This window comes from Lolium rigidum, chromosome 1 (assembly GCF_022539505.1).
Source record: "Lolium rigidum isolate FL_2022 chromosome 1, APGP_CSIRO_Lrig_0.1, whole genome shotgun sequence".
NCBI classification, from domain to species: domain Eukaryota; kingdom Viridiplantae; phylum Streptophyta; class Magnoliopsida; order Poales; family Poaceae; genus Lolium; species Lolium rigidum.
This window is the reverse complement of record NC_061508.1, coordinates 23,723,315-23,748,079: the sequence shown is the minus strand read 5'-3', so window position 1 is coordinate 23,748,079 and position 24,765 is coordinate 23,723,315. Positions and strand designations below refer to the sequence as shown.

Here is a 24,765-nt window from a genome sequence, read left to right as displayed (position 1 = left end):
ATCCGTCCATGGATCTATCGATCACACGCGCAATCGTCAAGCAGACAAAGCAAGCAAGAAGGTACATACGTACGTACGAGGTGAGACTGATAGCCCGCGGATAAATCAGCCGAAAGTTCGCGTGACACTGAAGACTGAACCTAGCTCAGCAATGGGATCTTTGCCGGTGACAAACGACAAGCGTCCAATGTTTCATTCAGAGTATATCGACCTCAGACTTCTTCGTGGATGCTTCGCATGACGTATTGACGGTGGCGCAGATGAGGAAGTTTTGACGCGTCGAAAATCTGAAAAATCTCCCAGTACATGCGGCTCCCTCCTTTTCAGATCAGTACAACATCGGCATCGAATAACTAAAGACAGAAAGGACTCTAATCCCCCTTGCTGTTGTATCTCTTTTCCCCTCTGGCTCTGGTTCCTCTTCCCTTGCTTGGTGAATTCCTCGTTGCACCGGTCTAGGTTAGATACATAGGTGTCATCGTCACAATAATCTAGTGTGCAGCGAAGATACTGCTATTCTGAAACTGATCATCGAGCAAAGTAATTGTCGTACAAATGAATTCCGCATAAATACAAACTTGTGTGAATGATCCGATCGATGCATAACGAATCAGCGCGCGTCCTACAGGGAGCCGCAGTCGTATTGATCGTGCCACTGACTGGTAGTGCTCCCTTTGAAGAGCACCTTCACGACTGTCCTGACCACCACCTTCTTGAGCTTCGAAGACGCGACGATGAGTTGTCCGTTGAGGAAAGCCTGCACGCACAGCCTCAGGATCCTCCACCTCCTCTGCTTCACGTATGACCTGAGCACCTCTTGGACGCTCCGAGCCGGTTCCCGGTCATCGCCGATTGCTGTCTCGGACAAGCACCGGGCGAGAACAAGCGCGTCCTCCAAGCTGGCGGATCCACCCTGCCCGATGAACGGCCCCATGGCGTGCATGGCGTCGCCTGCGACGGTCACCGTGCCCTCCTGGAACGGCTGGAGGAGCATGTTCCATGGTGCCCGGTAACAGATCTGTGCCAGGGTCACCGATTCTATCTCGCAGCTTCGCACCACGTCCAGGATCTCCTCAGGGTACCCCTGCATTGCCTGCAGGGCCACCTGCCGGATCAGCGAGGGATCCCTACTATTGGCGCACCCTGAAATCCGACAGTTGACATGCATATATCAAGATCAACCACAGTTGCACTATTGATTCATTCATTTATATCACATGAAGATCAACGTACCTTTGGGAAGTCTAGACTGGATTGCGGAGAAGTATATAGTTTTATCATCTATAGGTACGAGCCGAAAGGTCATACCCTTTCCCACTAAGTTGAGAAACTTGTTCCTGAAGCTGTGGCCTTCTGGGAAGGTAGTCAAGCCCCGCGCTGCCCACAGAGGCAAGAATCTCACTGGCTTCAAACCCAAGAACTTCGACACCACTGAGTTCGCTCCATCGCAACCGATTAACACCTATTCATATCACAAATGCAGACGATGTATATGTGTTCGTAAGATTTTTGGCTTTGTCGATCATGTTGTTCTCTTGAAGAGGTAAAAGCAAATGTACCTTTGCTCTGATGATAGAGCCATTGCTTGTTGAGACGATTGGATAGCGGGTGACGGGGTCGAGAGAAATTTCTTCCACCTGGCATCCAAAGCGGATAGATCCTGCTGGTAAATGTCTGGCCAGTGTTTCGACAAGGTCGCTTCTTTTCACGCACCGACACTCATTCCTACACTTGAAGGGGAAAAGTCACAAAACATTTGCAAAATCAGTTGTTGCTTACGAGATTAGATGTAGCCTGTAGATTTAAAGATATCAGAAACAATCAAAAATCTATGCCGGCGGTTGTCTCTTCTGGCTCGGGATCCAGGTTTCTTCCCATTGATGATGTGTTCGAAGACGACGAGATCTCGGTGGCGGAGGAAGTCGCGTGGGATGGCCTCGTCGACGAGCCGCGGGTGCTGCCTCTTGACAAGAGCGTCGATCTGGGAGGCGGTGAGCGGCTAGCGGATTTCTGGTCTAAGATTGGGTTCCCGACGGCGGCATCTCGGCATTGGGAGAAGGCTCATGGGGCTCAACGTGCCAGATCCTCGTCCCCGCCAAGGGCTGAGAAGGCTGCTTCGGGAGGAAGACCGGCATCGGCCTCGCCGCCGGTTTTTCGCCTGCCTAAGCCGCCGGTCAAGCTAAGGGCGTGGAAGGGGCCCCTGCCGCCCAAGCGGTTCACACCGCCGGCAGTTCTTGCGGACTTCATCGACGCAGCGCTTGGGAAGTCTAGGGCATGCGCGGCTGCTCGCATCCCTACATCGACGAGCTTTTCTGCTCCGGCTAAGGAGCCGGCCGTCGTTCCCCTGGCGCCGACGGCGAACACGTCGATCGCGGCGGCTTTTCCGCGGTTCAAACCGCTCGACGCGGGATCCTTGGCGGATTTGGGTGGGCCGCAGCCACGATGGGCTTGGTTTGGGCGGGCCGTCATGGCCGTGCAGCGTGAGCCGCGGCGTGGGATTTTTGGTGATCGCATGCGATCACGGTCTATCGACCAAAATCTGCATCGCCCTTCGCTCGACCCCGCCGCCACAGCTCGTCCTCACGTCGCCGCCTCTGTCCAAGCCGTCGTCGTCAGCTCCTCGTCACCGCCATCTCCGTTCAAGACATCGCCAGGATCTTCTTCGCGCCGCTCCTTCGCGCAGGTTGTAGCCGGGGCGTCTTCGCTCGTCGGGGTCGGCGGGATGGTGCGGCCCCCTGCGCCTGCCGGGGCCCCTGGGGCGGCGCCAGGACAAGCTGCAGCGGCGCCTGGTCTCGCTGCGGCTGTGCCAGGGCCTGCTCCTCCGGTGGCTGCGGCCGCTGCCGCCACTGGCCCCTACGTGGGGCCTCCCGGTTTCCAAGGTTGGCCGGCAGGGATGATGATGCCGCAGCCTGCGCCTGTCCCTCGTCCGCCGGCACCAGTTCCGAGGCCGACACCGGGATACCGTCCACCAGTTCGCATGCCGGTGCCTCCTTTCATCCCACAGCAACAGGTTCAACCGTACTTTGGTCCTTTCCAATATTCGATGGCTGGTCAACAGAGTATGGTGCAGCCTTTTTTGCAGCAGCCTGTGCAGCAACATCCACCGCAGCAACCAGGACATGTAAAGAAGAGAAGGAAGAAGAAGGGTGCCGCAGCAGTGGGGCAGCCGGTGGCTACGGTGGGACAGCCCCTGCCGCCTATGGGGCAACATGTGCCGCCTATGGGCCAGACTGTGCAGGTTCCCATGGGACAACCATCTATGGTGGTAAGCACGGACAGTTCTTCGGTTCCTATGCAGATGCCTACTGCTGTACCTGTCCCTGTTGCACCAGTGGTGAAGCAAAAGAAGGCGGGACGATGTTGGAAATGCGCCAATAATACTCATGCAACAAAGGACTGTAAGGCTATACATTATTGTTTGGTTTGTGATTCTGGGGCACACCCTACCATTAGGTGTCCTATCCTGAAGCTACCAAGGCCTACGAGTTTTTTTGTTGGTTGTGGTAATGATGCCACACTTGATCTTCAGTTACCTGACTCAGTTTATAAGCCTCAGTTGATTTCTCCTGGAGCTCCAACAGCTTTGGTGCAGGTGTCAGGGGAGGGGGCAGTCACTGCGGCAGATATTCAGAGTCTTATGGCCCGCATGTGTCCTGGGAATCCTGCATGGAAGTGGGAGGCGATGGCTCATGGGGTTAATGCGTTCCTTATTGCTATTCCTACAGCAGATGATTTGTCCGGGATTGATGGTATGCGGATGAGTGTACCCAAGACTAATGCTCGGGCTCTAGTTTCTTCATGGGTTCACCAGGGTGTTCAGCCAGTGTTTGTTATGGAGCCGGTTTGGGTGCATGTTGAAGGTGTCCCTGATTCTGTCCGTCATTTCTTAGGGCTCTGGGTGGTGGGTTCTCTTATTGGTACTACGCTCGATGTCAATTTGTTTTCTCTTCGGAGCCTGGGGATTGTTCGGGTTCTTGTGGCTATGCGTGATCCTGCAGCTCTGGAGAAAGATAATGGTTGCATGGAGGTTATTGCTCTGCTTCAGCTTAGTGGCTATAGATTTCGTTTCCGTCGTGAGGCAGTGGGGTTTCAGCCAGACACTCGGTTCCGACCTTATTTCTGGAAGGACGGAGGAGATGATGATGGAGCGCACGGTTCTGAGGAGGAGAGGTTTGATGACGCCGCACCTGATGCGGTGCCGGAGTCTGCTAATATGGATGTTGATGGACATATTCCGACATATACTTCTGGTACCTCGGCGGCGCCAGCTACGCAGGTGGCGTTGACTCCGTTCAACCACTCGCCCTCGACGAGCAGAGGTCGTGAGATCGTGGCTCGAGCTAGGGAGGAGTGTCCACACTTGGTTGCTACACCGCCGACGTCTTCTCGTGCTGCTTCACCGTCCAGAGTTCGATCTTTTATGCAGGGTCGTACTCGTCCGGCTTCTTCGTCTTCTTCACGGGCCTCTTCACCGGGTTTGCAGCGGGGGGCACCAGCTCCGTCTTCTACCTCGCCGCAGATGGACTTGGTGCCTCCGCCGCAGCGGTCGCTCTCGACTTCGGCGACGCACGTTGAGCGGCCCGGTGCTTCGGCGCGGTCCTCGCTGCAGCAGCAGCTGGTCTCGGCGCAGCAGCAGCCGCTGTCGGCGCCAGTGGAGCAGCCGGCCTTGCAGCAGCAGCCGGCCTCGCCGGCTTCGGTGCAGCCGGCCAAGGCGCCGGTGGTGCTGCACGACCAGGAGGCCCGGGCGGCCTCACCGCTGGGCGGCCTCACCGCTGCAGCACCCGCAGGGTTGGCCACGGCTGGGTCAGCGCAGCTGCAGCTGCCGTCGGTGCCTTTGGAGCGACCGGCCTTGCTGCAGCAGCCGGCCTCGTCGGCCTCGGGGCAGTCGCCCAAGGCGCCGGAGGCGATGCCCGACCAGGAGGCCCAGGCGGCCTCACCGCTACAGTACCCGGGTGAGGGTGCCTCGCTGGCCATGCGACAGCCGGTCGCGACGACGTCCGACTCGCTGCCATGCCCGTCCATCCCGGAGTCTGTGGCGCTGCCACCTCGGGAGGAAGGTATGCCAGCTTCGCCGCTGCCGCCTCTGGAGGGAGGTTCGCCGCGGGTGGAGTTGCTTCAGGGGGCCTCACCGACACGTACCCCTGGAGTACCGAGTTCTTCTTCCGCGTCGATGGCCTCTTCGTCGAGTTTGGCTTCACCGTCGCCGATTCCTATCTTGCAGCGGCCTCCTCCTCCTCCGCCTCGTCGTTCGGCCGACGGTGAGACGGAGCGGGCGGCATACCGTTGCGGAGGATGGATCGGGGGCTACGGACGAGGATGTCATGCAGCGTGCCATGAGACGCAAGGCGGAGATGAACCTCGACAACGCTGGTATGAAACAACCTTCCAAGTCCTTTATTTCTTTTTCTGATTCACGTATTTCGTCTAATTTGAGTAGTCTTGGGGTCTCATTGGGTAACACATCTGATGAGATCCTGGTTTCGGCTAAGATGTTGATGATGATGATGGCATCCTAGATGGTCAGATTCTCTTGGCTATTATTGGTAATAGATCAGAGGTCGACTTAGAACACTCGGAGCTTAGTTCAGTTTATGATCTAAAAGCTTCAGCGCGTGGTTCTAGGTCGTCACCTGGTAAAAAGTCTCGTAGATATTGTAAGAGATCTAAATCTAAAATTGTTTCTCAATGATTGGCATGTTTCGAAATAGCAGAGGTCTTGGTGACTTGGCTAAACATTCGCACATTGCCGATGGTTGTAGAGAGTATGATTTAGATTTCATTGCAATATCGGAGACGGGTAGGCGGAGCTTCTCACAGAGTTTTCTCGACCGTTTATCGGGCGGGATTAACTTTCAGTGGTTTTCTCGCCCACCTCGTGGTAGGTCTGGGGGCATCTTACTTGGCGTCCGCATAGACACCATGACGGTTTTAGCTAGTTCGGATGGTGAGTATCACATTAAACTCGACATTCAGAACAAAGCTGATGGGTTCATGTGGAGTCTGGTTGCTGTGTATGGTGCTGCCCAGGACGCTTTTAAGGCCGACTTTTTACGTGAGTTGGTAAATCTTGCTAAAGATAATCCATACCCGATTTTGATCGGTGGTGATTTCAATTTACTAAGATTTCCTCATGAAAAAAGTAAAGGCCACTTTGATGGACATTGGCCTTTCTTATTCAATGCTGTCATCGATAGTCTTGATTTGAGAGAGGTGTTTATGTCAGGTCGACAATTTACTTGGGCTAATAGCTTGCCTGAGCCCACATACGAAAAACTAGATCGCGTCTTGATGGATACTGAATGGGAAGATAAATACCCTATGGTGTCTGTCCGCGCACTAGAACGTATTGAAAAATTGTCTGACCATGCTCCTATCCTCTTAACTACTGGGAACCCTAGACCTGTTTGTAAGCGGCCTTTCAAATTTGAACTTGGCTGGCTACAGAGAGAAGGGTTTCATGAGATGGTTAAGAAGGTTTGGGAAAGGCCAGTTGGTGGCAGTTCCCCAATCGTGAGATGGAATAATAAGATGCGTGCAATGCGCAGACATCTCTCTGGATGGGCAACCCATATGACAGGCATTCTTAAAAAAGAAAAGACTCGCTTATCAACCTTAATCGATGAGCTCGAGGCTTTTGCTGAGGTAAGACCGTTGACTGCGCAAGAGGTTGAAGTTAAGAATCAATCCAATGCACAGATGGCGAGTCTACTTCGCGAAGAGGAACTCAAATGGTACCAACGATCCAAGGCCCAATTCATTTTAGAAGGAGATTCCAATACGCGATATTTCCATGGTATTGCCAATGGGAGACATCGGAAAAAACGTATTCATTCTCTTATCCAAGATGAAGGGTTGATTGAAGGTCATGAGCAACTCAAGTCGTACATTACGAATTATTATAAAGGCTTGTTTGGTCCTCCAGATGAAAGCTCATTTTCTCTAAATGAGGACTTAACAGCTGACATACCCCAAGTTTCTGTTGAGGAAAACGGACTACTTACTGCACCTTATTCAGAGGAGGAGGTGCAGAAAGCTGTTTTCCAGATGGAATGCAACAAAGCACCGGGTCCAGATGGTTTTCCAGCGGAGTTTTACCAAACCTTCTGGGATACTATTAAAGGGGATCTTCTAGATTTGTTCAGTGCTTTGCATATTGGACAACTAGAATTATTTCGTCTAAATTTTGGTGAAGTAATCTTGTTACCAAAAGTTAATGAGGCAGAAAGGATTCAACAATATAGACCTATTTGCCTCTTAAACGTAAGTTTCAAGATTTTCACGAAAGTGGCCACCATTAGACTTAATACGGTCGCGGATCATGTAGTTCGACCATCTCAAACAGCTTTCATGCAAGGAAGAAATATCCTTGACGGAGTGGCGGTTTTACATGAGACGGTACATGAGATGCATACTAAGAAATTAAATGGGGTTATTTTAAAATTAGATTTTGAAAAAGCTTATGATAAAGTAAAGTGGTCTTTCTTACAACAGACACTCAGGATGAAAGGTTTTTCTCCTGAATGGCGCGCTCTAATTAATGATTTTGTGAATGGAGGTAGTGTGGCAATTCGGGTCAATGATGACACCGGCCATTATTTCCAAACACGAAAAGGGTTACGCCAAGGAGATCCGCTATCTCCGATGTTATTTAACATTGTGGCGGATATGCTGGCTATACTCATAGAGCGGGCCAAGTCTGATGGTCAAATTGAAGGATTGATTCCACATCTGGTTGATGGTGGTTTATCAATCCTTCAATATGCCGATGATACAATTCTGTTTATGGATCATGATCTCAAAAAAGCTCAGAACCTGAAATTAATTTTGGTAGCTTTTGAGCAATTATCGGGATTGAAAATTAATTTCCATAAAAGTGAATTGTTCTGTTTCGGTGATGCCCAAAATGATACAGCTCTTTATACAGAGTTGTTCGGTTGCGGGCAAGGCCATTTTCCCATTCGCTATCTGGGTATTCCGATTCATTATCAGAGACTCACGATCGCTGAATGGAAAATAGTAGAGGAAAGACTACAAAAGCGCCTTAGTAGTTGGAAAGGCAAATTATTATCTCTGGGAGGAAGATTGGTACTCATTAATTCGGTACTGACAAACATGGTACTATATATGTTATCTTTCTTCCTTTTGCCAAAAGGAGTTCTGCACAAACTCGATTATTATCGATCCAGATTCTTTTGGCAAGGAGATAGTGAGAAAAAGAAGTATCGATCGGTTAAATGGAGTGTAGTTTGTAGTCCTAAAGATCAAGGCGGGCTTGGTGTTCATGACTTAGAAGTCAAAAACACAGCTCTGCTAGGTAAATGGCTTTTCAAGCTCCTTACCGAGGACGGGATCCGGCAAACTATACTCCGAAGAAAGTATATCGGCTCCAAGACGTTATCCCAAGTGGTTTGGAGACCTGGTGATTCACACTTCTGGGCTGGTCTAATGGCGTCAAAAAATGACTTTTTTCGTCATGGTACTTTCTCAATTAAGAATGGAGCACAGATACGGTTCTGGGAGGATGCTTGGTTGGACAATGCACCCTTAAGTGAACAATTATCCTGCGCTGTATAGTATCGTTCGTCGCAAGGGAGATACCATTGCCACGGTGATGGCCACCTCTCCACCGAATGTGACGTTTCGACGCGTTTTGATCGGGCAAAGGCTAGAGGCATGGAATGCTTTAATTCATAGGTTGGGGGATGTTATTCTATCACCGGAACCAGATGAATTTAGGTGGAATTTACATGTAGATGGCTCTTTCTCGGTGAAATCATTATACAATGCCATAATCCATTCTGATTTACCAGTTGATAATAATAAGAAAATTTGGAAGATGAAGATACCGCTAAAAATCAAAATTTTTGGATGGTACCTTCGTCGAGGAGTCATCCTCACCAAAGATAATCTTGTTAAGCGGAATTGGCAAGGAAGCTCTAGATGTGTTTTTTGTCATCATGATGAAACTATTAAACACCTCTTCTTCCAAGTGCCGGTTGCGAGATCTATTTGGTCTGTCATCCAAGTAGCGTCTACCTTGTATCCTCTCACTAGTGTGGCCAATGTCTTTGGTAATTGGCTTCATGGTATAGATTCAAGGTTCAAGTTGCTTCTTAGGGTGGGGGCGCTAGCGATAATCCGGGCGCTTTGGCTGAGTAGAAATGACAAGATTTTTAACGACATTAACTCCTCTTTGTTGCAGGTTATCTACAGATGTACGGGGATTCTTCGTTCGTGGTTGCCTCTTCAGCGTATGGAGAACCGAGACCTATTTACGGAGGTCTGTACACGATTGGAGGCTACGGCGAGGGATACTTTTTCCCTACATGGGTGGCAGCATAGTCTACGGATTGAAGCCCCACCCCCATCATAGGCGTTTTACGTTTTATCGTTCCGATATGTATTTCGCCTAATTTCTAGTTTTACATCTTTTTATTCTAGACTTGACTATCATAAACGGCTGTGTGCATCCTGGTTATGCAGAGGCTGGATGTAATTGCTTCCCAAAAGTAATAAAGCATCCTTTATCAAAAAAAATCAAAAATCTATGCAACCAATTTCAGGCTCTCCCTAAGCATCAACCTAATCAGAAATATCATTTCCTTTCATTGGACAAATGAAGAATAATTCATGTCAGCCCTAAGAAAGATCATCATGTCAGAGCGCGGTGGTGAGTGTCGTGCCTCGTGGAACTGTGGAAGGATTGTGATGATGACATCCCAACCATTGACGCAACATCGATCATCGACAGACCAATTACAAGAAGCTACCCTAAATAACTATGTGATATCTTGAGTAGTTGAGTTACCATATAATATTAAAGTCATGGATGTCATTTAACTCCTTTGTTCTTGGTTTTAGTCAGGCACAATGCAGAAGAAAACAAAAAATCATCTAATCCATGAAGAAATAATGTTTGACACCAAGTAAATGAAGTTGTGTAGTTCATGGAGAAACAAGTTTCCACGAAACAAGTTTATGTGGAAAAAACAATGTTTTCCGATGAAAGTATTCTTTTTGTGAGAACAGACCGCACCTTATGAGTATATTCAGCGGCGGAACTACACGCAAATGTATGGGCGGGCCAGCTCTAAGGAATGATATTATAGTTGCTAAAAATAAGGGATTGAGAAATCAATTTAAAGGCAGTAGCTCAAAATCATGGGCGGGCCATGGCCTGGTTTTGCCCCCACATAGATCCGCCCCTGAGTATATTCCAGAAGCTACCACATTATGCCGTGTTCATCATGGATATGCACCTAATGTGTGCTCCATGACTTGGGAATCGCCTTGCGGATTGCACTTAGCTCGTGCTCCACGACTTAATCATTGTTTTGTCAGCTAGTTTGTGGATTGTGGATAGGCAGTTTGTGTTATGTTGTGATCTAAATTTATCTAGAAGCTAACTTCTGGCGAGCAGAGCGAGGCCAATCGCCGGGAGGCTTGGGCCGAAGCAGTATGGGTCGTCAAGGTTACCACCGCTATACATACCTCTTTGTAAGATGCCGCACAAGATAAGTTAAACTCTCTCACGAATAGTGAAGTTTTGCTTGCTAACCCGGTTGTTTTTTACCCTTCTTATTGGGGGAGTTTTTTACGTTAAAATCTTCGTGTCCCAGCGTTGGTTTGATCTTTCTTCTTCCTCTTTGCCTGTCATGTTATAGTATTGTCTCAAATCGTACGCTAATGTTGACATCATCTTCATTGGGTGACAACCACTTGTTTTTGTTTTTAGGTGCTTCCAACTAGTTATCCATCATGTGTCTTAACCCTACGCCATGAAGATCGGGCCAACTTCTCAAGCATTTGTCCCCCAAAGTTAGTGCATATAAGAACGCCTCTTCCGGAGCCAGTCGCGTGCCATGAAGCGGCGTTCTGATGGCCAACAGGACCGCCATGATAACTGGTGCCGAAGCGACAAAGATGATAGCCGCGACGACGTGTGAATTAATGCCTTCTACAGCAAGGTATAACCTTTTGCTTATTTTAGTTGTGGACATGCAGAGTGTGGGAACTGGGAGTGGGAAGTTGGCCTTATCGAGAGTCTAGACTTGTTATATTCTCGTACCATCTTTTATTTTTGTAGTTAGTTATTACTTAAACTTGCATTCATATAAATGTCTATATATTGTTGTTTACTATATATTTAGTACTAGCTCATGTTCATCTTATGTATGCTCTGAATGGAACTTTCAGAATTAACGTATCATCCATGTGTGCTCTCTTGTCTACACTTCACTTCTATGTGAAGTTCAGATATTTTCAGAGTGTTGGCAGTTTTTTGCACTGCAAACAAGTTGCTGCTTTTCTGCGTTCTTTTGCTTCATTTTAAGTGAACAACAAATCAGTCTTTCAGCCATCATTTTTAAAAAGGTCGGATAGGTTCAAAATAAACAGGAAATGAGTTAGTCCCTCCGGTCCGAACTAATTGACACAACTCGAGAGGTTGCGTCAGTTAATTTGTGCTTGAGGGAGTAACTAAAACCCTGAAAATTGTTGACCCTAACTGAACATGAAAAACCAACTGAACCTAACGCTAACTGAAACTCTGCGACTAGAATAACTGACATTATGTACATGCTGTGCACATGGATGCAAAATCAAAATAGTATGTTCATGTCTGTACTCACCTGTATGGTACCATAATCACCTTATCACTACGAATGTTCTTCATATCCATTCTGTATGCAGTAAAAACAGTGATGTCAAGAACATAGGAAGCATAGAGAGCTTAAGAGAAAGCATATAGCTTAGAAACACGTATGATTATTGCTAGATTAGATTACTAAGGACAATGTGAGTGCAAAAGTACATATATAAAGGACGCATGGCTAGTCTAAACGGTCATTAAGAAGCAACTAATCTGGCTCGGTGGGGGGATCAAAGGCATACCCAGTAAGAGGCACGGCCAGCTTCCGCAGCTCCTCGCTAACCTTCAACTGCTCGAGCACACGCCACCCATTGGCCTTCAAGCTGATACCTGCCCCCGTCGCCCTCAGGCTCTCGGCCCTCTCAAGAACGAGGCTATCTATACCTTTTCTGCATTGATGACTTTTTGCGCTGAGCTGCTGCAAATCCTAAACGCATTGCATAAAAGGATTGATGGATATCGTACATGTGGAGAGCAAGCGCAGTTGCAAGGCCGCAGATTCCGGCGCCAGCGATCAGAACGCCGTGGAATTCCTCTTCTCTCGTGGCTATCCCCTTGGTCAATGCCATGCCTGCGAGCTTCAGTGAAAATAAAAGAGCTCCTTGAAGGATGTAGGCAAGCGTTTCTCCATTGTTTATAATGGAGAAAACTTGTTGGGATGTAATCCATATGGCTTGAAGCAAAACAGTACTAAGTCGAGAAAACAAAACTTACCGATGAAAAGCTGCTGCTTTTGCCTGAGTAGCCTCGATCTGGCTGGCTGAATATTGTTTAATGGCAATAGTAGGGGTTGGTCGCGGCTGAGCTGAGAGCGGGAGGTCAGGGCTCACCAACTACTATTATGGGCTACACGGGAGGAGACATGATTGCAGGGATCTGGCGTTAGGGAGGCCAATAATTGGACGCGGAGTGTCAGACGACAATCTTTGCACAAATTGCGAACGGCCACCATGTCAAAGTTTTAGTAGTATATATATGGCAACCAAAAGTTCAAAATAATTTTCTCAAAAATGGGGGTACCCTTAGCCTCTGCATCAATCAATGCATAGGGTCGCTTTTATTAAATTAATCCAGAATTACGACCAGCAAACATTCTACCAACAAATCATGGATCACTTAAAGTCGTAACAAAGATAAACCATCTAAAAAAGAAGAAAACATGAAACGCATTTGCATCTTCAAGTCAGCCGTCTATCATTTCAAACTTTTATGGTACCCCCATTTAGATACAGGCCATTCATTTTTATTGATCTTACGGTTTGTATCAATTCATACTATTGCCTAAACAAACAGTAGTAAACATACCGGTGCTGACTATAGGGTCATAATCGGCAAGTTGCAACAAAAATATCCGTAAAATATGGAAGGCCTCATAAATGTCAGCAACAAATACAGCCAAGAATAGAGATTATCCAGAAATTTCGTTGGATAAATTGTTTTTTCTACTGTATATGTTTCTCTCTTCAGTTGTCCGCATCATGCCATAGATTACCATTGAGGACCATGACAGTGTTGAAGGACCAGAGACATACACACGTCACTGGTTGAGAAGAGCAGCTTGCTAGTTTTGTTGCCCATATATTTTGCCATTCCGAGGACCGCCATCATGCGCAAGAGCTCCGGCGAGATAGGTTATAGCCATTATTCTGTAGCATGGATGCATGATACGGATGATCCATATCAAGAAAGGTGGAGAGAGAAACGAGAAGAGAACATCAATCGCAGAACATTAAATTGCATATTTAGATCTATTCGACAGGATTTAGGTAAAATTAATGGAACAATTAGTGGGGTTAATGCTACATAAGGGCATGTGCAATGGTTGATAAGACTGTCCTATCTTAATTTCGCCACGTAATCTAGATATCACAATAAAACATGATGTACAATGGGTTGTTTTTTAATCTTATCTTTAGTAACGAGACATCCTAAATTTGTGGTGAGAGAGATTGTGCTAAGAGCAATTCCAATAGTACAGCCAACGGATGGCTATAACAAGATGCCATGTCATTTATAGTCACCATATAGCTAACATGTACAATAGTTGGCTATAAGAATGAAGTACTTTATTAACATATGACCCACATTTCATTCTCACAAAGTGTCTAGGAGCACGTGCAAGAGCTGGCTATTGCATAGTAGCCCACCTCCCTTCTCTCTCCCCTTCTCTCTCCTCCAACTCATCTAAAATATATTATTTAATGTCTTATAGTCAGCTGACTAGACTCTATTGTACTTGCTCTAAGAGATGATCTCTTAGGTAAGAGAAGCCAAAGTCTTTTTTTATTTTTCTCTTTCCTCCACCTCAGCGTTTATCCTACGTAGCACTACTAAGATATCACCATTGTACATGCCATAAATTGATTATCTCTACTACTTATAAAGGCACGAAGTGCCGTTGGAAAATTTAATCTCAACCGTACATCCATGTGGATCAAACGATTCAGATTGATTTGTTCTCCCCACCACGTTCCAATGTTCTCCCCACCTAAGATAACCTCCCACCCCGTAACTTCCGCACATTCCAGGTAAAAAAAAAACTTCCGCACATCCTCAACCCAGCCTCCACAAGTCCACCCCTCCCTGTTGTTGCAGATCCCCAGCAGCCTCCACACCTGGGCGAGATCATCACCATACCTGGACGCCTCCCTGCCGTGCCAACCCTGCATCGCCCGGGTCCAGACCACACACCTAACAAGGAACTCCGCGCACACCACCAACCAACTCCACGCAAAACTCGATGCAGCCGATCCAGGCAAGGTCAATCATGTCCAAGAAGCTGTGGCCGCCGCAAAACGAAAATTCAGGTTCCTATAATCAATATAAACCTTACACATATATACAGTTTCAGTTTCCTCGATTACATTACATAACCAATGTGGTTAATAGATCCTGGAGATACCAATCCTGGACGTACTGCTTTTCGACAGGTTAATTCCAACAGACAATCACAGTTGTCCAATTTAACTCAAGGTATTTGCTGATCCGCTGTTTTTGTTGGATATGTGGCTTACAATTTTGTATATTCTGGAATAAACAACATACAACATATATGGTATTAGATCCAAAATTGCGTTTTTGAGTTCATGAAAAGTGATACATGATAGACAAAATCTTTCCAATATGATATGCAAAAAACATAATTATGTACGTCATGCTGCATTGCTGTGAGATGGACCATCATACCTTACCAACAGTACCAATTTCCATCCACACAAGCCTAGAGCATACTCCTGTCAAATGATGTATACTTCTCCTGCAAAGGATGTAGTAGTGAGTTAGAACTACTTCTCCTACCGATGATGTTGTATTGCAGTAACAAAATGTTTTAGTCTGCTACTATGAATGTGTCTCAAAAGTGCAGTAACCAATTGGATTAGATTCCTATGGATGTGTCACAAATAGCCAGTAACCATATGGTTCAGTCTCCTATGATTGTTTCTGAAATAGGCAATGAGCATATGTTTCAAGATCCTATGGACGTTTCTCCTTTGTATGGACCAAATTTGCTTACACGTTTCCTGGATGTTATGGGCAACCCTGGTAAATACTTATACTGGATTTCTGTTAATTTTATTCTATCTATAATATTTTATGAGATCATAAATTCTTATATATATACTTTGCATGTTGTCAGCCCACCATTCTCCTAAAAAAGAAGGTTCTATGCAGATGAATTTTCGTGAAGCGGAAAAAAACCGTGTTAGGACTCGATACTGCTTTATGAGTCCCCAACAAGTGGAGACTCTCCGTGAGAATAAGAGAAATTGCTACCTAAAAAGGAAAGATGCGGCTACCACAATGGACGATATTCAAACTGACACAATGGTTGCAGATCCAACATTATTTGATCCATCCAATAGCCAGCCTTGCTTGCCTGGTAATTCATATATGCAAATGAAATTTCATGTATATTATTTCCTTTTATTTTGGCTCAAAGCTATATGTTGCATTGTCAAGGGGAGTGTCAAGAAAGACGACACGTATTTTAGTCAAGCCTAACAATGACATTGACAAATCTAGGAAAAGCACCAAAAACATTGTCTATAGAGATGTTCTGGAGGGATGAGGCAATATACATTCTTCTATGGTTTATTTGCATTTATGATATTGTACCTAGCTACTCTTGATGCTAACAATCTTTGTTTTCTGATTGCAGGTCTTAATGATGATAATCAACGAACATGGTGTCGACCTGAGCTTTTTTTAAAACCTAGATTCTGTGCTGGATGCAAAGCTTTTGGATTCAAATCAGAAGGTAAATGTCAATTGTTCTGTTCAACTTGTGTTTAATCTCTGATCTGAAACTCCACCATGCTAACTAGAAGTCCCATTAATCTGAGTGAGATAGCAAATGATACTTATAAGCAAATGTGACTCTGAACCTGATGGAATTATACAAGTGAACCAAAATAACTAACCATTTTAATTTGTATGTAGCCAAGTTAGTACAAGATTTTTCTTGTGAATAAACTAAATCAAAAGAAAATTGGTTTGTTTTCTTTTCAAAACGAAAACTGCTAGCTCCTATTCAGCGGAAACATTCCTCAACTCCTGTGTGGAGAAAAATAATATACATACATGATACTTAAGCCAACAATGCAGACTGAAGTGGATGAATATTTGTCCAGTGCCATAAAATGAGGAAAGTAGATCGATCTAGCATGCCATGCAATTACCAATGTTTCTACATTTTTAAGCACATAACACACACATATCTGAATATCCATACTTATAAATCGTGCTACCATCCATCCACAGCTAGAAACGAACTGGTAATACATAGGGAAAAACCTGAAGAGAGACGGGCAAACATTGCTCCTCCGGACTCGCTTTGCTTCGGGAGGCAACAGCTGCAGGGTGGATGGAGCAAGCTCAGCGAGTGGCGCAGCAGCGGCATCCAGGCCCACACCTCCGCGCGAGGAGGTGGCGCCGGCGGCGGATCATGCCGGCATCTGGACTGAACTTGGTATGGGGGTAGCGCGGCGATCCAATGAGGAGCGCTGCCCGACGACCCGCCAAAGAGCCGAGGGTGCTGGCGGGGTGGAGATGGAGAGCACCGCGGGGCGACGGGCCGGGCAGTGTGGAGGTCAGCGGTCGCTGGAGGTCGTCGAAGTGGTGGCGTCAGTCAGACAGGCGGCGGGATGGGGGAGAGCTGGAGCCGGTGTGCCGCAGGGAGGACCGGATGAGGGACATGGCCGGGGGAGAAGCGCGGACGCGAGAGGTTGAGGCGGCAGGAGTCGATGCACTCGGCCAACGCGGCGACGGGGGACATGGACAGCAGTGAGGAGCGAGGGGAAGGAGATGCGGTGAGGACAGACTAGAGAGTAGAGAGTGTGTTTTTTTTTTTTTGGATCGGTTGGGAGAGTTTGTGACTTGTGACTCGCTGAGTGACTGGTTGAGGCCATCAACCATCGTTTCTTATGAAACAAAATGGCTCTCTGAATGCAAAACGGTTTGTTACTGTACTAGGACTAGGTTCCTTTTGTACGGTTCATGAGATCATTAGAAATGCATTACTGTACTACGAATAGGTTCCTTGCTGTACGGATGGAAAGTTCCTCCTGGTCCGACTAACTCATACGGTTATGAATATTAGAAATTCTTCTTATTTTATTCATGCAACACATAATGTAACATTATGTATATGCAGTGCTCTGTCTGATTATTTGTTTTTTAATTTCATGCACTCATGGTACGAGAAATGATCCATTTTACAATACCAGAGTAAGTATTTACACAATGCTTATTTGTATAAACGATGCACATGATTTTTTATAATAATAATATTATATAATGCATATGTAGGATGATATTCAACTGAGGAGGCGATTTTTGGTTCATATTTTAAGTATGAAGAGAATGAGACTCTAAACAATATCCCAACCATGCAACGAAGCATCATAGATCGCATACATAGATGGACCTTCAAGAAATAAACATAATATGTTAAATTATGTGGTGCATGAATAAATGTTATATTAGTTTCTGTTTTTAAATATTTTTGTAATTAGTTATAATACATTTATGTGATTGTGCGTTTCACGCACGTACTGAGATACATTTAAGTGGCTTGGCAAATAACACACTAAAAGAAAACTGTGTTTGACGGTATATGTTTTTGTGATACAGTATAAAACGTGTGTTGCACGTGCACACTTACTAGTTTACTTAAAAAGTGCATACCGCCCCTATGTATCGCAGTCCGATGAGAAGGAAACCGTCGGACCGATCGGACGCCGCACGATCCTATCCCATCATACGGCCCGCATTCACAAAGCTTTCCTTGAATAAAAAAGGTGACCCAATAATAAACCTGGACGTTTACCCAGCTTCCATAGGAAAAAATCATGCGATAATTTAGCCCCAAAATCGTGGCCGGATTCCTCGCCCACAGATTGGTCTGCTCATGCCGCATTTGCTCTCCCCAGCGCGCCGCGGCTCCTCTCCTCGCCACGGCGCCACCTGCTCTCGAGGTATTCCGTCCTTAGCCCGGCGAACCACCACGCAGCCGCGCTCCTATGTCCGACGCCGGAAATGCAATTTCGGTGGCAGCCTAACCTGTTGCCGCCGCCACAGTTGGTGGTGGTTTCGCTCGACCCAAGCTGCGACCACCGCGTGGTGGAGGTCAGGATGGCGTTCAGGGCGCTGGTCGCCCGAGGTGACATATTGCGCGGCGACTCGGCATACTCGGCGTGCTCCATGCAGTTACCAATCACCCGGTTCAGGCCCTGCGCTGGCACACTCGACGCTCCATCGCGGGTATGTCGTCGGGACCTCCCTGACCGCCGACGGACGTCGGTATAGAGTCAGAGGCGGCATAACCTGGCCGATCACTCCGCATGAAGCAGTGGATCGGCGGCTGCTTCGTTGAACACCTACACAATGTAGGAGCAGGTAACTTGCAACTGACCTAGATCCCAATCAGGATTTTAGATCTTTGCAGAGTAATCTAGTTAACTTTAACATCGCAAAATCAATCTGTTAGATAGCACTTATCTGACAGATACAAAATACTAATATTGCGATGCTTTGTATGAAACTTCTATGCTTCCAATACGACTTATGTTGCCATAGCACTAATCTCTACTACTTAAAAAGACTCCTTATTCTGCCAATACGTTTGGTCGATCTTGGTCGTTTCGTCGTCGTCGTCTGTTCCGCGCCCGGCTTCGTCGCACCTCCCGAACAAATCCTCGGGCTGACAAGTAGGTCCGTTACTGAAGGAGGAGAACCCTCCCGCAATCGCCGCTCCGCTCGCCTCCCCACCCCACCCCGCTCCCCCCCGCGCCGCCGATGCCGCCCTCCAACCGCCCCTCGCCGCGCGCCGCGACGGAGGACGACGGCGCCGACAGCCCGGCGGCCTCCGGCCTGCGCGCCACCCCGCCTCGCCCCAACAAGCGCTCCTCCCGCGCCAAGTCCAGCAGCCGCCGCCGCCGCCGCTCGCCCAACCCTAACCCTAGGCCGCGCCCGGACTACTACGGCACGGAGCCGTCCCGCAAGAGCGAGCGCAAGCGCAAGCCGCGCTCCTTCCCGGACGCCGCCCTGCTCTCGCGCGCCCTCCTCCCGCGCGCCTCCCCGTCCGGCGCCGCCGGCGCCGGCGGGGGCGGCAACGTCCAGCTCTGGACCGACGCCGACGAGCTCGCGCTGCTCTCGGGCGCGGTCGCCTTCCGGGCGAGCAGCGGCCGGGCGCCGCGCCTCCCGGACACGGACCCGCTCTTCGAGTCCATCCGCGACTCCCTCTCACCCCACATCGACCAGTCCAAGGTCTACCTTAGGACGCCGCCCTGGAGCCCCATGCTCTCCAAGAGCTGCCTCTCGCCGGCGGCCTTCAGCAGTGCCTTCACGGAGTTCCGCAACTCAGGGCCGTCCCCCGGACTCCCGATGGCGCCGCCGCGTACGAGCCCAGAAAGCTCGACTTCGATAGTGCTCTGCTTCGTCCTCCTGCCCCGTCGACTTCCTCCTCAGCGTCACCTACCTCCCTTGCCTCGTCTCCACCTTTTCTTTGTTCATCTTTTTTCTGTTCTTTCACCTGAAACTGATCGATTGTTCTCGATTGTGTCCCATTTCGAGCAGGTAGTCATACTGCTGGCAACAATCTGTTGGAATGTCAATGGGGAGAAAAGAGAATATGTACAGGTCCGGTTCTCAACCCTTCGGAATTTCTATGACCAATTTCTTTTGTACATTGCTAGATCCGTCTCAGGTGCAGTCTGTTTGATATATATAAGGAGCATTATTTTGTAGACTGGCCACATAGTCGCATACCCCAGATGCTCTGTATGTTTTGTTACTTTTCTTTCTGATCGAATCAGTGTACAATTTAAATTCGATCACATGGATCTACCACTCAAAATATATGTTGTCTTGTAGACATTAGGGATGTCAAGTTGTGAGCTGTACCATTTTATTTGCCTAATTCATTCAGTGGGTACAACTGTTTGTTTTGGTAGGCATTTGTGGACTGCTGCTGGATAGCGGAGCAGGGATGGAGGCTGCACAGGTGGAGCTGCCGTAGGGGGTCCCGCAGTCGAGGACCGACATACTACTTTTTCCTGTCTACTACTATCCGCTGAAGTTGCAGGTTATTCGGGCGCTCAAATAGCTTCCTTAATTTTTTGTTCCTTATTCGGGCGCTCAAATAGCAATCTTGTCAAATAACTGGAGAAGTTTATAATTCTTAATTAATAACTGGATTGGTATTCTATGAAGAAGAGTGTGGTTAAACATAGTTTGATCTATAGTAGGTACGCTCCCTTATGTTTTCTACTCACCATAATATTTGAAGGATACAAAGTAAGTTCATTGTATGTGCATCATTATCATCGTTGCTGATGATTTCTGATTGCTCATTCACCGTGATCTTTCACACCCTGTCTTTCACCTTAAGCTTTAACTTGGAATGAACACTGAACTGATGTTTCCTGTTTCTAATATTTTTGTGAGCAACTATTTTTTTGGGTACATACACCATGGTAAGTTTACCTTTGGCAGGTAACATTACCAGGACCAATCTATATAACTTCCACTTAAGTAACATTATCAAGACAAAAGTGAAGTGTTAGATGCGGATTTTGTTTAGAAAATAATGATGCCATCTTCAGCTGCTACTGAAGAGCAGACATCCAAACTGAAAAGTCACATAATAACATATTACTTGATTTATTAGTCATGTCCAGATTTGACTTGGCTTGGTTGTTTACGCTGAACTTCGTAGTCCAAACAAAAGTCACTAAAAAATGATGAAGGGCAACCTGTAAGTATACCGACTGGCATGTTTAAGAACTAAATGCACCATTTAGAATTCTATGTAGTGGACAAGAATATTCTGCAAGTTAAATTATAGACAGTATGAGAGCCTGGGATGCTTCAGAAATGGATTAGGCAACAACCTATATTAGAGGTGGACAATGCTACTACAGTCTCTCTCTCCCTCTAGATCGATCTATTCATCGGATTGTGAGCTCTTTTCCTGCATGTGAGGAAGGATATTCCTCTCTGGTTGCAACATTAAGAGTTTAATTTATAGCACTACATCTGCAGTATAAATTCCTATATGTAGTTATTTTAATGCAAAGAAACCATGCATTTTGAACTCATTAAACTTGAACTACATCTGGTGTTGTGGTAAATCAACTTTTGGGTAAAAAAATGGAATAAGCTGACCCACTGTGTTTTGGTTTAAGGAGAGAAACATCAACTATTGTGTGTCTGCGGGATAACTCAAGCGCAAAATGTCTTTTGACTGTTACTGATTTTTTGATTTTGTTCCTTCATGGTTATGTGGTGCAGTTGTAGAAGGATGAAGGAAATGAGGATTGAGGCAGACATTTCCGTTCTAAGGAAACTTTTAACTGCAAGTCAATGGACGACGATCTAAGGATGGTGGAGGTGAAGATTAAGAAGCTCCGAGATCGGCTTTGTGCTAGGTAAGTAAGTAATAACTGTTGTTTTTTTTTTTGCTTTTACATAGAAAGTGGGAGCCTTCAGAGGGATATTTTATAATTTGCCACACTTTTCTTTGATCCTCTATTATTTGCCATGTGACCACCACATGACAGTGACAATGACAGGTGGTGGTCATGTGGCAAATAATTGAGGTGTAAAGAAAAGTGTGGTATATTATAAAATGCCCCTCAGATGTGGACCTCAGTTTCGATGTCTTCTAAATATTAGTACTCCATTTGATTAGTGACTGTTGTAGATTTGAGATTGGATTTCTTTTACAATTGCATGCTCTAGGAAGTATTAGGTGTTTAAATATTGTTGTTGCCTTAAAAAAATCCACTATATTTGTACAATTGTGCAGTTGAGTATGTCACAAAATTGATCTATACAACGATTTTGCACTAAACAAACACACATCTCTACCTGCAGCACTGAGTTTGGCCACTTCCACCAACGATAAGAGGAACAAGGACAGCCGCGGCAACTCGACGCGCTGTCATCCAGTTTGCCACCGCTGTGAGGAGAGGCGGTGACTGGCAATGTGATGCGTCACCAAACTTGGGTTGTCTCAGTCGGTGTGGAGAGACCTCCAGAAGAAGCACAACTGCGTGAACCCGATTGAAATAGTCACCATGGCCGTCAACCAGGTACACGTAGACACTTCCCAAGGTAACCTCAGATCTTTTGCTGTGAGAGTTATTTTCTTTCCTGTTTGTTCTTTTAATGAAGAAGTTGTTGATTATGATTCTGAATGAGCAGTGCGGGCATGCAAGTGCGGATGACATAATTTACTGGCATATGTTGTTCCCGGGCATGTTCTTGCTGGAGCACCTGTTGGACTATGTGGAGATATTCCATGGAGCGCTGGTGGAATCGGATAACAAGTTGATGCTGCTGAGCAGTGCAGATGACAGCTGGCTCCGCCTCAAGTACTGGTTTTCTAGACTCTCCCAGACCAAGCTCGACGTAAGCAAGATTCATGCAGAACTTGGTATATGTCTAACCAATTTATAATTCAGTATCCTATGAATGAATTTACAGAAGCACTACATTCACTTCTTTACTTTCATGCTCTACGGTGCCACATAAAGTCTTCGATGTAGTTTTGTTACCAACATTTATGTGTGTGGTTTGGAAACCTTTATTCAGAAATTAGTACTACCTCTATCCATAAAATGATGTCCACAATTTGACTAAATTTAGATGTATCTAGACACTTTTTAGTGTATAAATACATCCAAATTTTTGGTAAATGTTCGACATCCTTTTATAGAGGAGGGAGTAATATATTGAGCAGTAGAATTTTTTGGGCCATTAAGGTAAAACCAGAACTATTGCAGTCGCACTCACTCATATACGTGTTTGTATGCCGCGTAGGCAGTAAATATTAGCACCATGTTGCGAAGACATTGAGTCATTGTAACAACAATACTACTGCACCTACGTCTCCTGCATATGACCAGGTTTATGAACATCCTTTTAAACAATTGTACTTGATGTCATCAATGGCGACCACTCTCTACACGCGCAAGCTTTGGCACTCCGTGATATGGAGAAGTAAAGCCAATAAGACCTCTGACCAGCTTCCTACCTTGAAATTTACTTCCAGCTTGGCTATAACACAATAAATATTGTTGTTGCATGTGTTGCTCTTAATACTTTTCTGTAACATGTGGTAATGTATCAAAATACTGGGACATCACTACTTGCAAGAAAGGAATTGTATGGCAGAAAAATTAGTTCACTAGGTCGCTACAGTTGATATTCCACTATTCTAGAGTTAATCATTCCCATAGAAAATCGGAAATACTTTTGTACACCCACGCATGAGTGTGGGTGTTTCCGTCACCGTTCATTTATTCCTCGTGATTCGTGCCCATCATGGTAGATGGAAAGATTCTTTTCTCTCATCTTTTTATCTGAATCTCAAAGCACAATGCACGGTGACGGAAACATCCACACCCATGTGTGGGTGTACACGACAATTTGTAGCCTGCTTATAGTGTTGCTACAGTTTCATTTACAAACAACATTTTCAGCTCTTAACTTCAGATTTCCTTAGTCCGTGCTAAAGAATTTTCACACATGACTTGTGCAACACCAATACCAATTACTTGTTTGTTCCGTTGTCGTGCTTTACTCCATAATGTCTGACATTCTGTGGTGCCATCACTGTGTTACTTTTGTTATTGATTTCCTATTTTACTGTGGCTATAAATCGCTTCATAAATGCAAGACTTCTTTCTGACTAATTGTCGTTGCAGTTACTGGAGTTCACGGAGGTGGGAGCCAGCAAGAAAGATGAAGATCCCAATGAGAGCTAGAAGGTGGACTAGCGCTCACGAAAACACTCAACACAATTTCTGGACCCTTCCCCCACCCTCCGCCGGCCGCTCCGGCGGCGGGAGGATGGGGAATCCCCAGATCGGCGTTCCGGCGTGTAGATAAGGGCTTCGTGGGAGGCGCTGGCGAGGTGGGGTGGTCGGCGTCGTCTTTTTGCAGGTCCGCGGCCTCCCCTTTTCGGCGTCGTCCTCGACGGGGCTGCCAGGTCGCGGTGGTGCATCCCCTCTACCGACGCTCTCTCCGGTGTCGGCGGGAGGTTGGTGCCGGGTGTACAGGAGTTCCAGGCTCCAGATCTTCTTCGTCGCGTGCGGCTTCGACGGCTTCGTCCTCGGGGCTCATGGCGACGGTGTGTGACCGGTGGTGCTCCAGCTCTTCGCGTCTCCGCCGTGCGAGTCGGAAGACTGAGGATGGCGACTTCCCGGCCACGGAAAAGCTGCTCTTCGTCAAGGCGGCGCCGGCTCGTGAGGAGCGCGGCGGCAGTGGCGGATCGGCGCGTCTCTGTCCCGCGGCGGCGATGGCGAAGTGCTGGGTCCTCAGGGACCTGGTTGTATTATCGGTGTCTTTTGAGGGTTGTACTGCTGGTCTTTGGCCTTATTAATAGATCTGGGACCTTTTCGCAAAAAAAAAAAAGGTGGACTAGCGCTCACGAGCAAGCTGCACTAATGGGATGCTTTTATTATAAGACAACCAAAGCTGAAATTTAAATAGGTTAGATGGTCTTTAGAACTGAGAAATGATTCACATGATATAACTTTCGTTTCAAGAACTATTACAATTTTTTCCGGTGAGTATTTCAAGTAGAAGATGGAAACACAAAAACATGC

General features: G+C 46.7%; 2 protein-coding genes across 6 annotated transcripts; one reads left to right on the top strand and one right to left on the bottom strand.

Annotated features, from left to right (window-relative positions):
* Positions 1-596: 596 nt before the first annotated feature.
* Positions 597-12,219, bottom strand: LOC124669547 (monooxygenase 1-like). The gene is made up of 6 exons (XM_047206149.1): positions 12,116-12,219; positions 11,893-12,039; positions 11,631-11,681; positions 1,560-1,725; positions 1,234-1,462; positions 597-1,143 (listed from the first exon to the last, which is right to left on the bottom strand). Exons 1-6 carry the CDS (start codon positions 12,217-12,219, stop codon positions 623-625), a joined length of 1,218 nt encoding a protein of 405 aa, XP_047062105.1. The 3' UTR covers positions 597-622.
* A 6,727-nt stretch (positions 12,220-18,946) lies between these two features.
* LOC124669523 lies at positions 18,947-24,043 on the top strand. 5 transcript variants are annotated; one of them, XR_006992225.1, is made up of 7 exons: positions 18,947-19,640; positions 19,727-19,789; positions 20,104-20,234; positions 21,443-21,579; positions 22,028-22,267; positions 22,358-22,589; positions 23,863-24,043. XR_006992225.1 is itself a non-coding variant. In XM_047206143.1 (3 exons), exons 1-3 carry the CDS (start codon positions 18,947-18,949, stop codon positions 20,166-20,168), a joined length of 822 nt encoding a protein of 273 aa, XP_047062099.1. In that variant the 3' UTR covers positions 20,169-20,430. The 5 variants fall into 5 exon arrangements, 1 of the variants encoding a protein (XP_047062099.1); XR_006992222.1 differs by having other exon boundaries at positions 18,947-19,789; positions 22,028-22,245; XR_006992219.1 differs by having other exon boundaries at positions 18,947-19,789; positions 22,358-22,564.
* Positions 24,044-24,765: the final 722 nt, after the last annotated feature.